The sequence below is a fragment of the Enhydra lutris genome, unplaced genomic scaffold (genome assembly GCF_002288905.1).
Source record: "Enhydra lutris kenyoni isolate GAN:26980312 unplaced genomic scaffold, ASM228890v2 scaffoldscaffold3, whole genome shotgun sequence".
NCBI classification, from domain to species: Eukaryota; Metazoa; Chordata; class Mammalia; order Carnivora; family Mustelidae; genus Enhydra; species Enhydra lutris.
In genome coordinates, this window is record NW_019154087.1 from 60,487,410 (window position 1) to 60,505,140 (window position 17,731).

General features: G+C 41.2%; 1 protein-coding gene across 1 annotated transcript in view; it reads right to left on the bottom strand.

Moving 5' to 3' along the window:
• Window positions 1-17,424, bottom strand: part of LOC111154584 (SH3 domain containing ring finger 1) — a 191,482-nt gene extending 174,058 nt beyond the window's left edge. The window contains exons 1-2 of the mRNA XM_022514249.1: window positions 17,343-17,424; window positions 15,336-15,823 (exon numbers count right to left, since the gene is read on the bottom strand). Coding sequence (XP_022369957.1) covers window positions 15,336-15,728 — 393 coding nt within the window. The 5' untranslated portion in view covers window positions 15,729-15,823; window positions 17,343-17,424. The remainder of the gene's footprint in view (window positions 1-15,335; window positions 15,824-17,342) is intronic.
• Between the last annotated feature and the right edge of the window lie 307 nt (window positions 17,425-17,731).

A 17,731-nucleotide genomic window follows, 5' to 3' on the forward strand; every position in this document is an offset into this window, starting at 1 on the left:
TCTCAATTACAACATAAATCACTAAATTAAGCCATTTTAAATAAATTCCAAGCTGGTCCCCAGTTACGTAAGGGCTGGGTGACTTAGAGCATGCCTGCATTTACAGACAAGACACTGGCTAATTGCTAAGGATGGGTACGCCCTGCCCAGATACTGACCTAAACTGGAAGGAGAAAAAACCCACCAGCAGGGGCTGATTTACATATTTTACATATCAGGTTAATGTGAAAAATAAACTTTACATATCAGGTTAATGTGAAAAATAAATTTGCCTTTCAGTCCAGGAAATAAAGAAAGCTGGGATCACAGAGAAGAAATGTACATAAACTAGCAACACACACAAATTTACATAGTAAGTATTCAAAGAGCATTTTTACCCCTTCCACACAAAGCTCTTCATTCACTGCATACCTAAAAACCACAGCGGGACACATTTCTTAAGTTACCAAGCCTTCCTAACATCCCCTTCCTCAAGACATGCCATTCTTTCTTCTGTAATGGAATGTTAGGTGCATCTAGTGTTAGTTATTTGTAGGTATCACACAGTCTCCTGAGAGAAGTAATAATAACCTGAGGTATTTCCATGCATGATAGTTAAATATTTGATACATTAGCAATCACAGAGTATCAGCCTTGCAGGTATCTGACCTAGAGAGCCTGGGGTCCTTGTCATGTTTCACATCATAGCTGGCTGGCTTATAATTTGAGAATTGGAAAGAGTCACCTGGGGCTAATTTATTCTTCCAACTGCCTTTCCCCATGCCTCCCCCCAGCCCTTTCCACTTCGTTCTCGAGAATTTTACTTTTATTTTGAATGTGCATGTTGCCTCTTATGGGAATTAGAACTATTACAAACCACATCATTACCTGTGCTTCCTACCATGCACAGGATTACCCACCACAGGAATTACTTAGTATATAGATAATCCACATCAAAACAGAGGCCTTTATGGCATGTGATGTTTGCATTCCAAAAGTAGATATGCAAGCAGAGAAATGACAAGGTGTTTGGTAAAGATCAACATGACTGTTGGATAGCTAATTCCTATTAGATCGATTTCATTTTCCTCTATGTCAGAACGATGAGGTGCCTGGGGGAAAGGAGATAACAGATCACATATTTTAACTTTTGTAAGGCCTCTGATTCAATTCAGCAGAACATTCTTTCTAATAAACTAGGAAAACATGATTTCCAGACCACCATGGTGGGTGTAATACAAATGTTTCGAGGGCCACCCTCAAGTGAACTGTTATTCAGAATCTAATTATAGCCAAGTTTCATGAGGGTTTACCCAGCCTTTGGGTAATACTTTCATTGCTGACTTAAATAATGGAGAACTGAATATGATTAAGTGCACCAAAAATATACATGTGGTTAGACACTCTCCCTTATGAAGATGTGAATGTGTTCAAATGGACTTTAGGATTCTGGAATGTGAAGAATCTATCAATCCCATCAAGATGTACTTACTGAACTGAACACCTACTTTTCAACAGTAAAGAAAAGAAAAGAGATCTAAAACACAAGAGTTCCTGCTCTCAAGTTACTTACAACTTGGTTCAGGAGACAAAACTAAAACACAATTAATTAGAGAACAATCCAATACCAAATGGGGACAGAGGATACTAAAAATAAATATGATAAACAGGTTATATATGTGTTTAAGATCAAGCATCCATATAATTAAAAGTATCTATTAAAGAGAGAGCATTTTGGATTGACATTTTCTGTTCCCATCTGATAGGGGCAAATTGCTGACGCTACCATAAGGATTACAGAAACAACAGGAGGCAGTTTAATTAGAAAGGTAGTAAAAACTAACCGCTCATGTAAGAGATGGGGGGAAGCAAATTCACATAAAAGACACTCTGAGGGTCTAGGCCAAGTATAAATCAGCAATACAGTGAGTTATTTTTTTAAAGATACACTGCATCGGGAAGTAAAAACAAGCAGCGTGCTCAGGAGGACCATGTGATAGCCTCACATAGCTCGATGATCTATTCAGAACTTTATTACCACTCTAAGAGCTATTCTGGACCTGAACCCAAGCAGGACGAGCAGAAGTTGGAAAGCATCCAAAGGAGAATGACTAAAATGATTAAAATGTTAGGAAATGAGTCCTAAGAGGACATGGAAAGGAAATGCAGTTATTTAGGCCAGATAAAAGATGGCTAAGGGAGGCGGTCTGGCTGCACAACTGCCTACAAGGTTATGAAGGAGAGTATACAAGGGAGCACTTCTCTTCCATTAAGGACAAGAGGAATGTGATTAAATAGCAGGGACAGGGATTTGTATTTGGTAAAATAAGGAACTTCCTGCCAATGTAAGTCACAGGAATAAGTTACCAACCAGCTTTTGAAATGCCCTTTCCAAGAGGCTTTTTAAATGCAGTAGATGACCATCCTCATAATATGTTCACTCAGTGCCCTTTTTTACCCTTCGAACGCAGGAAGTGAATATTTTAACTATAAACAGAAGCTCCATTAAAAAAAAAAACACATACAAACTTGCTTAAAGTTGAAGCATAGCAAGGCTCTTCACTGTTGTAGCATTTTAAAAATTCATCAGAAAATTATCAGTTACGTAAATGCATTTATTTAGTCAGAGATGGCTCTAATCACATAAAAATAGCAATCAGTTGCTCTAGATAGGAGATATAAAAATAATGAAAACATGGTTAAACTGACCACTACTATATATTTAAGGAACATAATCTTGATGTCTTATGGAAAAAGGGGCAGGAAAGGGTAGGATTAGTAAACAAAAATCAGCACAAAGGAATAAAACACACACACATTCTATATCCAATAGTGGCATTAAAAGTCCCATGTGAGGCATAAAAATCCCTCCTAATCCTTCCTAAAATAATTTTTAAAAATTAGTGCACTGCACAAAAGCTGCACTACAAAGCACATCTAGTTTCCCTCACAGAAGTTTTAGAGATCTATGTTTTTTAATACCACAGCAAAGAACAAAATCAGAGATCGGTATTTTAAATTATTTGAACTATTATTTTCCCCACAGCAAGAATGAAGGCAGGAAGGAAGGCAGGCAGGCGGGCAATGAAAACAGTCACAGATGGTCTGACATACAATGAATTCTGCTGGCTGGGTCTCTTATAGGATGAGAGAACAGAAGAAGTATGAGAGATAATGTTGCTCACCATCTCCTTTCACAGTTGAGGCCCTGAGAACACCCAGTGTCACACCACAGTTAGTGGCAGAAGCAGGACTTAAATCAGATATTTAGCATCATGTGCAGGCACTAACTGATGAACAGCTTGTGTACCTAAAGTCTGTCTGTTGAAAAAAGAACAAAATCTCCCATGGCATTAACATTGTAAATGTGGATTAATTAAGTGACCAGACTACACACGCCCACATGCATGTGCACACACATATACACACACACGCGTGCGCACCCAGGCTATTTTACAATATAACTGATACACAGTACTAAAAGTTCTAATTTCCGGAAATGGAAAAAACAGAAAGTACTAACATTTATTGAATGTCTAACTAGAGCCTAGGCACTTAACATTCTTTACCTCATACAATCCTCACAACCCTGGAAAGCAGATCTTCATCATTTTACAGATGAAGAAATTAAGCTAATGAAGTAATATGCCCAAGAGCCACACAGATAACAAAGAACAGAGGAGGGTCTGCCTAATGCTAAATCCCCTGCCTTTCCTACTACATCACATTTTCTCTCCAGCAAAAACCACACAGCCCATAGAAAGATCCATTCAGAGGAAGAGATCAATTCTCTTGCATTTCGCCTGAAAATGTTTGAAAGAGCTTCTGTATTCTTTGGCATCTTCCCCATACTTGATGAAACTTTCTTCTATTCCTGGGCTCGCTCACACTGCCCTCAGCTAGGATGACCATATGGCCTTGTTTGCCCCAGACAGACCCAGTTTACCCCGTTGACTGCAAAATTATCAAAAGCATCCTTTCATGCTCAAAAGTGTAGAGGATAAATTACATGGTCACCCCACTTAAGCTCCTCACTGCATTCCCTTCATCCAGGCTTGTCTGACCTCAGAGAAGCTCAGTTACTTCCATCTCTCCCTTTCAGCATAAAGAATCATGTCCATCAGAGCAGGTGTTCTCAAGTTAGTGAGGATGGAAAAGGCAATGTATTTCTATGATTGCATACCCTTCCAAAGAGCAGGACATTTTAATACATGGACAACCTCCAACTGTCAGAATTTTAGGTGGTGTGATGACTACATGAAGGAAAATTCAGGCATAACAGAGGTAGATCATTCCAGGGAGAAGAGGCCCATCAGGCAAACGAGCCCTCCCTGGAGCAGATAGGCTCCCCACACTGTCCGTGCCTCTCTGTTCTGCCTCAAATCTCAACTTCCAGACTATCCAACATTCCTCTGAAGGTTCCTGTGGCAGTCAGAAGCATGGGCTTCTTCTGGGCTATTAGAGTCTGGTGTCCATGGGTGACTCTGAGAGGCACCTTTCACTTCATCAGACCAAGACCATATCAAGACATCAACCTCAGTTTATTCTTCATGTTCAATGTCAAAGTGGCCTTGCTAGCATAATTACTTCAAAAAAGTCAGAGAAGCAAAAGAACTTGAATATCAGACAAGCCCTTATTTTACAAAACAAAACCACAGCCTATAAAAGAGAAATCACCCACATAAAGTTATACAGCCAGGTGTAGAAACCAGGTCTCCATCGTTCTTGCCACCAAGTAGGTGATCCCCAACTTTTACACAGCATACATTTTCATACTCCTACACTGACACCCAATACTTTTTTGACATTGGAGTAGGACTTTCTTGGAATATATATTATATATGTGTGTGTACACACACACACACACACACACACACACACACACACATTTCGAGGGGTCACATGATGATACCTTTCAATTAACACACTAGTTACAGCTGCGTCACTGTCTTTGTATAACAGAATTCAGGTTTTTAATATCATCTAATGTTCTGGACTTGTTTTATAAAAATGAACAGAAGAGAGAAAAATGGAAGTGTTAATTCCAGCACATAGTATCATGTGAAATATGTAATGCTGAATGAAAATAATTAGGCCCACCGAAAACAGCAAAAATATTTAGCCTATAGACTTAAGCTCTTCAGCTGTGTTCAACTGTGGAGGAAAAAAGTAAAAACATATGAAATACTAAAAACAATTCATCAAAAGTGTGCTTAGGGGCACCTGGGTGGCTCAGTGGATTAAAGCCTCTGCCTTCGGCTCGGGTCGTGATCCCGGCATCCTGGGATCGAGTCCCGCATCGGGCTCTCTGCTCAGCGGGGAGCCTGCTTCCTGCTCTCTCTGCCTACTTGCGATCTCTGTCAAATAAATAAATTTTAAAAAGAAAAAAAAAGAAGTGTGCTTAAAACACACTCTTAACAGGAAAAACTGAGATTTGCTAACTACATGTCACTTTGGATAAGCTAAGTAAATAAAAATTTGTTTGAAATTTAATTTTTTACATGTAATATTTAATCTATATGTTAAAGAACTTTTAAAAATTCTTTAAAAACTGAACAGTTATGTAATTAGGAATGTACATATGTCTTTAGCTCTAGAGGAACTCTATCTCCTTATAAAAAATCAATGTTCAATTTTTAAACATTAGTGCTCAAACACACTTCCAAGAATTTTATACAGATGCCAGGGTAGCCCACAAGACATTCTTACTCTACTTGCTATTGTTTTATGGGGGTGGGGGGAGGGACATCCCTCACATATATTAAAACTAGATATGGAGCACCCTATAATAACCTTCGATTTTATTTCTGTATAATTCCTCATGGCTTAGGACCACTCACTACATCTTAAAATAATGAAAATCCACTCCTGTTTATTCACTGCAACATTATAAACAATAAACATACACTGTTTCAAAAGGATTTTTTTCTTGCAAAAAACAAGGAATTTTTTATTTCCTTAGGCTAATAGAAAAAATCTTGACAGTCCTTGCCTTTCTGCACTATATTTAATATAACTTAAAAATTCATTGGCACATCCTCATACTGCTCCCTTTTATCCACATTTCACAACTCAAATAGTCTACTACTTAACTGCTACCATCAACCATTTGAAATGGCACCTCCACTCCCTTCCCTGCTACCCCGGAAGAGCCCACTTACACATTTATCTGTAACATGGCTGTGTTTACAGATACCCATATGTCACCATTCATGAAGCAACTGCTACCATCCTGACTAAGCACTGGCAGGAACACATACTGCGAAGGACTGCAGGACCAAAGGAAGGGTGATTGGGGCTCAGAATTTTTCTTGTTAAGGTTATTACTTTCAAGGTCTTTGAAATTAAAAAAAAAAAAAAAAAAGTAGAGAGACAGACACATTCTTTCTGATAAAAGCTTTGGGAGGGTGAGGAGTCTTAAGTTCCACAGTGAGGGAGCCTTAGTGCAAAGCTGTTTCCAAGTGTAATATTTTGGTCACAAGTACACCTCACCATGCTATGTTGCTATGTAAAAGAGGCTTGCCTGACTTGACATCTGATTTGATACTGAGTTCCTCACTACGCTATGTTGCCATACATAATTTCTATCACAAGTAGTCTTACTATACTGTACTACATATACTATGTTGCTCTACTATCGTGGATCCTCATCAAGAATCTTGCTAGAAAATGAATTACAAAGTTATTTGTCTTTTGGCCTTAAAATGAAAAAGGCTCTTCATGTATTGTCTCAGGTTTACTTAAACCATATTAACGCCAACAGACTGGAAAGGGTATGGATTAATAAAAAGAGCAAGTACCTGACTGTGGTGGGGGAAAGCAGGCATTCTTCTCAGCAGAGGAGGAGAGTTAAGGAATGGAGGTGCACAAAGAGGAGCCAGGGACTCTTGGAATGGTGAAGTGGAGGTAGGTATTAACAGACTGCCCTATCTTTTTTGTATCTATTTTTAATCTTTCTTTTCCCCAAGCCAGAGACTATGGGGCAAAATGAGCCACTTGTGAATGCAACCTGGAAAAGCAACTGAAGGAAGGAACTGGAATGGCATGGGAGTCCTGATCTCCTTCTCCCCCTTTCTGTTCCAACATTTCTTCCATTTCCCCCATCTTAGCCACTTGGAAAACGCAGACCATGGCTGCAGACAGAACAATGCAAGGTGGCTAGAAGGCAGAAAAGTGGCAGACTACAGAGGTTCCACACTAGCAGAGGCTGGAGCTCAGGGTGAGGGGCTGAAGAACCCGTGGCAGAGGTGGGGCTTTTCAGAGAGCAGGAAGAACAGCAGCAAGGGCTGAGATAAAAGCAAAAGTATTCCTCCGTCCAGCCAGCAATAGCAGAATGATCTCCCCTTCCTTTCCTCTCTTTCAGTCAGCCACAGGAAAAATAAGGGCCGAGGGAATGGTAATCAAAATAGGGGAAATGGGGAAAGAACCCCGCAAGGGTAGCCAGAGAGAATGAACATTCATCAGGTTGCTTCTCACAGGAAAGGGACCAAAACAACTGAGCTGATGTCCTCATTTTGCATAGCTTTACTTTCCTTTAGTGATCTTTTGAATTTCTTCTCTAGTATTTGGTTCTTGTCACCCAATTAGAAATGATATTATATTCCTTGTGAGGAAGACTGATCATTTTTATAGTAATGATACTCATAATAATATATCCATTTACAGGGACTTTGTAATTTTCAGAATGTTTGCACATCAATTCTTGCATTTATCCATAAGGTAACCTATTAATCAGTACAGAAAATGTTAACCAACTTTTTTTTATTAACATTTAATGTATTATTTGTTTCAGGGGTACAGGTCTATGATTCATCAGTCTTACACAATTCACAGCACTCACCATAGCATACATCCTCCCCAATGTCCATCACCCAGCCACCCCATCGCTCCCACCACTACCCCTCCAGCAACCCTCAGTTTGTTTCCTGAGATTAAGAGTCTCTTATGGTTTGTCTCCCTCCCAGATCCTATCTTGTTTCATTTCTCCCTCCCTTCCCCCACAACCCCTTGCCTTACCTCTAAATCCTAGGAAATAGAACAAAGGGGTTAAGGACAGATAAACTGTTCAGAGAATATACAGCTAAGGATCCTTAGAAGGTGATTAGAAATCACATCGCTCAATCATTCATTCCTGCACTCATTAAATCTGTTATGGGTTGAATTGTGTCCCTAAAAAAATATGTTCAAGTTCTAACCCTCAATACCTGTGAATGCAATTTTATTTGGAAATAGAGTCAAAGTGATGTAATCAAGTTAAGATGAGGTCATATTACTTTAGCGTAGGCCCTAATCCAAAGCCTGGTATCTCATAAGATAAGGAAAATTTGGACACAGACACACTGGGAAGGAATGTGAAGATGGAGGCAGAGACTGGAGTGATGTGTCTACAAGCCAGCGAACCTCAAGGACTGCCAGAACTACCAGAAGCTAGGAAGAGGCAAGGAAGGATTCTCCCCAGAGAGTTTCAGAAAGAGCATGGCTCTGCCAATACCCTGATTTCAGACTCCAGAATTGTGAGAAAATAAACTTCTGTTGTTCTAAGCCACCCAGTTCGTGGTACTTTGCTATAGCAGCTCCAGGAAACTAATAAAACATTCATTCAACAAATCTCTTTTTGAGTGTGCAATATGTGCCAGATACCACAAAGGGTTCTTAAAAGTGCAAGATGAACCAAACTCAGCAATCCTTGTACCTTCTACTCCCGGCATGGAGCTGGGGGACCTAAGGTTCTACAGTTTCGTGCTGACAAAATAAAGTCTGGAAAAGCCAAACAGCCAGTTGATGACAGCAATGGAACCCAAGGCCATAACCTCTCACCTCCAAACCACACTCCTGCCAGGCACCAAGCTAAAGAAGGTCTGGTTTCCTGGTCTACTGTCACTACAGCTTCATCTGTCCCTTTAAAACAACAACAGTGAACACAGTAAGGGCAGTAAAGACACCAGAACCTCCACTTAAAACCTGTCCCATTTTTAAGTAGCATGAGAACCCAGGAAGAATGTCTGTCACTTAAGCAGAGCGTGGGTAAGGGGAGGAAGCTCCTGGAATCGGACAGGCTGGGGTGAAACCCTATCTCCATTACTTTCTAGGTAGGAGACCTAGAACAAGTTATTCAACCTCTTTTGGTCATCCTTTCCATAACCCTAAAATGAGAATGATACAACAGAATGCCCTCTTATACACCGGTGAGAGCAGATAGTGAAAGCTACGAAGATATATCATTAAACAGAAAACCTCAAATTGCAGAAGAGCACATATAATGTCACCCTATTTCTATGAATTTTTTTTCTGGGAAAAAACACACACACACACATACAAAAACCTCTTCATAGTAGTCACTCCTGGAGATTAAGAATGGAGAGATTAGAAGTCTTGATTTTCTCCTTTACATCCTTTTCCACCATTCAGTTTCTTACTATGAGCATATATTACCTTAATTTCTAAAACAGGGAAAAAAATCCTAGTCATTTAAAATGAAGCATGATAATTCATTGAATTGTTCACTTAAACTATGTGCATATTTCCCCATGTGTATTATACCTCAATAAACAGGTGTGATGTTTTTAATGAGACAGATACATGTGTTCAGACACGAAAAGGTTTCCCAGATATTTTAAATGAACTATCACATCATCAGACACACAAAGCATGAAATTCCACTTACATAAAAAAAAAAAAACCAAGGTATACAAATGTATATGAAGAGATGTAGAATGGTAGAATGACATACACACTTCATAATATTATACATCGATATTGTTGAATTTTTTTACCACCAGAACATTTTTAGGAACTCATTTTGAAATTCACATTCTTTTTAACTTTTTAAATAATAATACTTAACCTAAGGGTTGTTGTGAGCTTTACAGGATAATGGTCACATACTTTGTATAATATAAAAAAGAGTCAAGAGGCATTTCTTTTTTTCATTACTAATCAGTACGTACCACAGACTCCTCTCCATCCCTGCCTTCTATCCCAGTCCCAAACCTGAGCCTTGAGCACTAGCCAGGAATCGTGACTCAGGAATAAAGTCAAGTCAGGGATAGGATGAACACAGGGACTAAAGCAAGGGTCAGAAATGAAATGATAAATAAAAGAAGTCAATAATTTCTGCAACAGACATCCTTTGGCAAAAACAAAGAGTTTTCTATTTTAACTCAGCCATTCAGAAACAGCCAGATGCCTCCCTCATCCAAACCACCAAATGAAGACATCAATTCCTGTGTTGGTGCTGGACTGTCTTCCACTGAAGGGAAGCATGTCCTATCCCTCCTAATCCACACTATCTCCACGCTTTGACCAGACACTTAGTCCAGGGGCCACAATACATGAACTTCACTATAGAAACTTATTCCATTTCTTATCCCATAGCTTGATGCTTCACTATATGCTGCCTTCTTTGTTGTTTCTTTTGTTCTACCTCCCCATAATGTAAACTCTTTTTCAACAGAAACATGCATTAAAGCCACCTCCGTTCTAGGATAGATCATAGCACAGAACTGAACCAGAAAAAATTTCTCCACAGGTACCTGTTCACTGACTGGAGGTTAAAGATGGCCAATGGGGCAATTCATAGCAGTCGTTTCCCACACCGTACCCAGAGCCAAACTGCAGACCTGACTTTCTCCCCTACCCTTCCTTCAATTCTCTTTCTGCCACCTCTCCTTTGGGCAACGCCTCAGACCCACAATGTCCAGTAAAGCACCCTCTCCAAACTCCACTTACAGAAGAACCTGAGAGATAAACAAGTAGTAACAGTTCTCTCCTCCTGACCCTTCCTTCTTTCAACCTAAAATTTTCTGTTTCTGATCATAAACCTTGTCTATTTTGTGAAACTATGCCAGGCCACTTGGGCAGTTGAGGGGGGTAGAGGGGACCAAAGAACTGCTCGAAGTTATTGTATGTTGGGAGTAAAGAGCACAGAACTTTTGGACTACTGCAGGTCTTAGGGGGAACCAGGATGGAAGGGACTGGCAGTGGACCAAGGCCATTCAAGAGGATGACATTCGGGAGTACATCCACAGTTAGTGTTTAGTTTGCTAGGGCTGCCATAACAAAGTAATACATATCAACTGGCTTTAACAACAGATACTTATCTCATTAGTTCTGGAGGCTAGAAGTCTAAGATCAAGATGTCAGCAGAGTTGTATTCTTCTGGAAGCCTCTCTCCTTAGTTTGCAGATATCCATCTTTGTGTGTCTTCACACGCTCTTCCTTCCATGTCTCTCTGTGTCCTAATACCCTCTTATAAGAATACCAATCATGGGGCACCTGAGTGGTTTAGTGGGTTCACCGTCCGACTGTTGGTTTTGGTTCAGGTCATGATCTCAGGGTTGTGAGATCAAATCTCATGTTGGACTCCAGGCTGGGCATGAAGCTTGCTTAGGATTCTCTCTCCGTCTGTACCCTTCCCCCCGACCCCCCCCCGACCCCATTCTTGCTCACTCGGAAACACAAAACAAATACCACTCATACCATGGATTAGGGCCTACCATATGACCTCATTTGACCTTAATCACCTCTTTAAAGTTGCTATTCCCCAAACACAGTTGCATTCTGAGGTACTAGGGGAAACGACCTCATCTTATGATGGGGGGGTGGGGAGGGTAGGGGCACAATTCAGCCCATAACAGTCAGCAACAGGGAAAGGGAGAGAAAGGAGCTGCGAGTGCAGCTATGGAGAGATGAAAGCATATTCTACATTTGGAGAAGGAAATTTCACCTGTTCCCCCAAATCTAGAATTCCCTTTCTCTCTCAGTCCTTTGACATAAAACTCCCATTTCCATTCTGAGCCCTGATGACTGCTGATTCCTAATGATTCATCTTTCTAATCCCAAATGCAGAGCCCTTACTAGCTCTACCACTCATCTGGCCCTTAACCCCATGTGGCCTGTGGTGGCTCTTGATACCTTGTACAGGACTCACTTGAGGTTTCCTCTCAGGTCACTATCCCATCCCACGCTCAATCCACATTCACCTTACACTGGTTCTTCACAGGATTCATACCTGTCCCACTACAGATCAAGGCCACTGGAATACTCTTCCCCTGCTCCTCACCTGCCCAGCCCTCTCTCAACTAATTAATAGCATCTTATCCTTAAGATCTCAGCTCAAATGCCTCTTTCTCAAGAAAGCTTTTGAAGATACCCCCCCCACACAAACACACATCTACCCTAAACACAGGCCTTCTCCTATCCTCTCTCCTAGCTTTCTGTCATAACACTACCAAGTTTAATTACATACTTGCATTGTTATTATGCTATTAACATGTGTCTCTCCCACAAGACTGGCATATACTCATAAGTACATAAGTGGAATCCATATCTGGTTTATCCATCATTACCTACTGGGCCGCTAGAGCAGTGTCTGGCACCCAGTAAGTGCTCAGTAAATATTTGTTAGCTAAAGGAAAGAATAAATGAAGTGTGAATTAGTGTAAATCAGTGATTATGTGGATTTATTTTTGCTGAATAAACTCACTTTGAGATAGAGGCAGTGTGAAATCATTAATGATTCCTAGACGACACATAGATGCACAGATATGAAGAGATCTTGAACCAATGGAACCATTCACAGAAAGCAGAAATTTAACTGTTCTCCTATGTCACTATTCTGTCAAAATTACTTAAACATGTTTTCTATATGGAATTTTGCATGTGTATTTTTTATATATATATTATCTATCTTCTTAGGTATTTTTAGTCCTTTTAATAGGTTATCTGCAGTCCCCCTCTCCCTGTGGCTCATTCCACTGCTCAGCTTTGGCCTAAAACCAACAGAATTCCTTACATGGGGTAAAGAACTGACAGATCCCCATAGTGACTCCAATTCAACACTTTTTCATTCTCTCCTTCATATAAGGCAGGAAACACTCAAATTCTAGGAACAAGATCTGTGTCACACATTGGAAATGTTCATATCTGCTGATAACACTCAATCTACCTCGGCTAAGTGCATGAGGAAGCCACATGGTCACAATCTAACGGAACACAGAACATAACTAATACACTGAAGCAACATTCCATATGTTATCACTTTCAGCTTTAGGCAACATGTGGAAACAGGCTCCTGCACCACTTGGTTGTGTCAGAACATCTAAGAGAGGAGAATGCATGTTTGGGATTTATTACGGTCACTCACCTCAGGAAAGTGGCCAAAGGAGTGCATTACAACCTCCACATGTCTGTACGTTACAGATTTCTTTTTTAAAAGGAGTATTTTCTGGGATGTACTTATCCTTCAGGTACTTGGACTATTTGTGCAACCCTGGTTCTTTCAAATGCTTGAAAGCAAAAGGTACCAGTAACTACTAATGAGAAATTATTTTAGAAAACAAAACTGGTCTTTTTATAAGTATTGCAGCATTTGCATGAACTCAGATTACTGAGTAATTTTGTTTCTTGTTTTGTCCTCTGCTCTCTGTGCCTCCCCACCCCTTAAAGTAACAGACACCATCTTCTGTTTTATTAACCTCAACTGTTTTATCCAAGTTCACCAGGGCTTCTCAGTGAGTAATTTTCCTCATGCTAAAGAAAAAACATGCAGCAAACAGGAACTCATATAAGCCAGAAAAATAACAGTAACATCATCAAAATCTCAAAATAATTTACCCAAGAAAAGTGAAGCTCAATTTTGAGAGCTTAGCAATTGAAATAAATGAACATTACAGCATTATACAGTCAATTTTTATGTTTGAAAGAAAACTTAAAATTCAAAAGACATTAAGTTGAATGCTTGAAACCCTTTTCTTAAATTCCTTTTTATCAGTAATCAAACATTCAATGCATTGCTCACAAGAGGTAAAGCAATGTGTCAACAACTAAGACACTTCCATTCATAGCCAGAAGCAACAAGTCTCTAGTCTAATTAACAAGGAAATAAAATCTCCAAAGAAGCAAATCTACTCCCTCATTAAGCTAAGCAGACCTAGGTCAAATGTCTCAGAAATGACCAAACTGATCACTGGTTGTGAGGTTAAAATATTAATGATTCTATAAATAGTCAATGCACCAGTAAACTCCATAAAATAAAGGAAATCCTAGGAAAGTGCTATAAACAGACCAACTTCACAATACATGGGCTTCAAATATGCAAAGAAAACTACCCTAGCCCAAAGTTCTCACTATCTTTAAAAAAATAAAAAAATGAATACAAATCAAAGAAGCCTGATATCCTACTAAGGAACTGTTTCCTAGTAATAAAACTCTTTCCTATTTTACATCTAGTGATATAAATACTTTCTATAATTTTAAAGGATGAACTTCAGAAGGAAGTGAGAGAATGGTATAGCTTCTGATACTCACATCTGTGAATTTATACTATATAATGCCTATTCCAATGGCTATTGTAACACTAAATGAAAGAAGTCAGTTATGAGTGTTCCCCCATGAATATTTGAAAAAAATTCTTATGCAAATTAACTGTTCTTCAAAAATATATTTTGTCAGTTTGGCCAATTATCAAAATTATTTCTTCCAACAAAAATGAAATTGTTTTAATTATCTGATGCTCATGATTACTTCTTATTTTTACAAAGATGAGAAAAATGTGTCTTACTAGAATACCATCACCCACAACATAATATAGATTTACTCAAAATAACTTACCTTCTAGGAATTTAAAATATGGTAACTGTCCAAATATTTAGGTTCATTTAAAATTATTTCAGCCCAAACCCAAAACCCCAGAAAAATCATTTTGATGGAAACATTTCATTTCACTCCCTACAAAACCCAACATAAAGCTAGGTTTTCTATTACACGTAGTCCTAAAAGACATTTCGTTGCTACAGCAACGAATCTCAGCTACCTGTGGCCATGATTTGTTAAGAATTCCTCCAACCAGTAAATTCTGTGCTGTGCATTCATAAAACCAAGTGAATGGCTAGAATACCTCAATGCAACATAAAAATTAAGGTTTAATTTCCAGCTTATGATTCACCCACATACATATGTGTAACTTGTATCATATATGTACACATACATACATAACTATGGTTCTCCCAACTCCATGAAAAAGGGAAAAATCATGCCAAATTTCCATTTTAAAATGGGCACCAAAAAGCTGCTTTGTTTTAGATTTCAGTGAATAATGGCTACCTCTTCCCCAAAATTTATCTTAAACGGTAATAGAGACTATCTGGAGAGAATTTTTAAAAACACAAATTTGTTATTTATATCCACTCACATTCCAAAAGAAAAAAAAAAATCCTGAGGCATAATTTCCTGTCTGTTCCAGTAAGTGTAGCTTCTTCAGCAATGAACTGATTTACAAAGTATCAAGCAAAAGCACAGAGAAAAAAATGGAGTTGTCACCACCTTCATTCACCAAACTGCTTCTGCAGGCTACTCACCCTCACCGGGGGGCTCCAGGCTTGCACCCGTGGCTGCTGTCCACCCTGGGAGCTCTGCAAATCTTTTGAGCTACAATTAGCCACAGTGCTACTCTGAGCCCTTAATGCATTTGTGCAGTTCGTCCCACTGCCCCCACCAGGGCCAGGTTTCCAAGGCCTCTGCTTGATGCCATCCAGAAGTCTGACCAGCAGGATGTTACTTGGAAGCTCCTCAACACCCGAGCCAACAAGAGTCCTGCACTCGGGACATCGGAGTTCATTTCGGGAACCTACAATCCCCAGCAAACATCGTTTGCAAAACGTATGCTGGCAAGGCAAGACCTTTGCCGAAGCGTCAAGCCGCTCTAGACACACAGGACACTCCAGAAGATCCAACAAGGCAGATTCATCCATCTTTATCTAGTTTACTGAGAAAAAAGCTTCAGAAATGTTCATAGTTGTGTGCATCCCTTAAAGTGATTCATGTAACATCCATTTCAGACTTTGCTCTGGAGTAATGGGGGAGGAGAGAAGACAGAAAATTAGTACTGTTATTTGGGGGAAAAGATTCACAGAGGAGCCAAGAACCAAAGAGTACACAAAAGTGCTTCCTCTGAATAGTGCAGCTTTGCTTTGGAATGTGGTTCCTGAACTCCAAAGTCAACAATTAAAAACAAAATGGGCTTTTTAAACAATTCAAAATTATTCCCTAAAGATATCTAGGAGTTCACTGTGCAGAAATACCTATCAAGTACTATACAGAATTCCTGCAATAAAATGGGATTTATGAAATGCAATAAAGAACATTATTTCTTCAGCCCTCAAAGTGATATTGGCTGCCTTAATCAAGTCCTCAACTCATATGAGAAGCTGAACAGAAGCAACCGAAAGTTTCCTCTACCTGAAATTACTTTTAAACCCAACAAACTTCCCAATCTTTAAGCTACTTTAGTGTTTAAGAAACCATGCCTCATGTGATCACTTGTGGTAAATGATCCCAATATTAAATACATATGTTTCTTCGCTGCCCTTAAAAATAGAACTGTTTAATCTTGCCCAACCAAAATGAGCGGAAGGTTGACAATTCTAAAGGACACAACTAAAGATTTGTTTGAAAGCAGCTGAAATATAAAAGCACCCTTCAGGGCAGTGGTTGACAAAACTCTGAAACGGGATTTCTGAACGGCCTGTCCTAATCCCATTCAGAAAATCTGGCAAAATTATCACCAAAAAAATTTGACAATGGAATGCTGGAATGAAAACTGTGAGCATAATATGAAAATGGGACCATTCAGGAAAAAGCATTTAAAGCCGTGACTGCGCCGCTCTCCCCTACCACCAAAATAAATGTAAAGGGGAATACCTAAGAGAAAAAGGGTAAGAAGACTGTGATGGAAGCAATAACAGCTGTTCTGGACAGAGCCGGGAAGCGGCGAGCCCCAGGGCTGCGCCCCTCTCCCACGCTGCCAAGCACAGGTACTCCCAGACCCGCAGGGAGGCGCGGCGAGTGCAGACACACCCCGGAGGCAGGTGTTGGCGACCAGGGACAGGGAAGGTCCCGGGCTGGCACTGCAGCCTGGCCGGTGCCCGAACCGGGATCCCATTCAACAGCACTCCTCTCCACCACCCTTAGGGTCAGGCTGGGCACATAAATCCCCTCCAAACGACTGCTGGAAGTTTTCAAGGACTTAAAAATAAATCCGCAGCCTTAAGTTGCGAAAGTCAGCCACACAAAGTGCCACCTTTCGGGAAACATCTGTGACGCCGCAGAGATGAGGCGGGAGTCCCCAAAGAGAGCGAACCACCGGAGAGAAGGGAGTGCCGGGCTGTGCCCGGGGAGACCGCGGCACCGAGCCCGGGCAGCTTCCTGCCGGGAGTCGGCAGCCCGCACCGTCCCGGCTCCGGGCCCACGCGGGCGGAGGGACTTGAGGGACCGACTAGCGCGGAGGGGTGCGGGCGCCCCGACCACCTCCTCCATGGCCGCGGGTGTCTGCCCGCGTCGGCTCCCCGCGCGGCCCCGCGCCCTACCTCGCGCCTCAGCTCCTCCTCTTTGTTCGCGGCCCCGCAGCGGCGGCGGAGCCCGAAGCAGATGCGGCCCCGCCGCGCCCGCCTCTCGCAGCGTCTCTGACGCCGCGGCGACACCCGGAGACTCCTCTCTGCTGCCCCCCTCGCGCGCGCACACACACAGTCCGCCGCCGCCGCCGCCTCCCACTTTCCCAGCGGAGGAGGGCGGAGGAAGAAGAGAAGGAGGAGGAGGACGACGTTGAGCCACTGCGGGAGCCCGGGGCGCGAGGGGGCGGCCCCGCACCACAGCGCCTCCCCCTGGAACGGGCGCGGCACCTCCGGGAACTGCGGCCCCGGCGCGCCTTCCTCCTGGCGCTGAGGTACCTGCGCGCGGTTCCCGCCCCCTCCCCCTC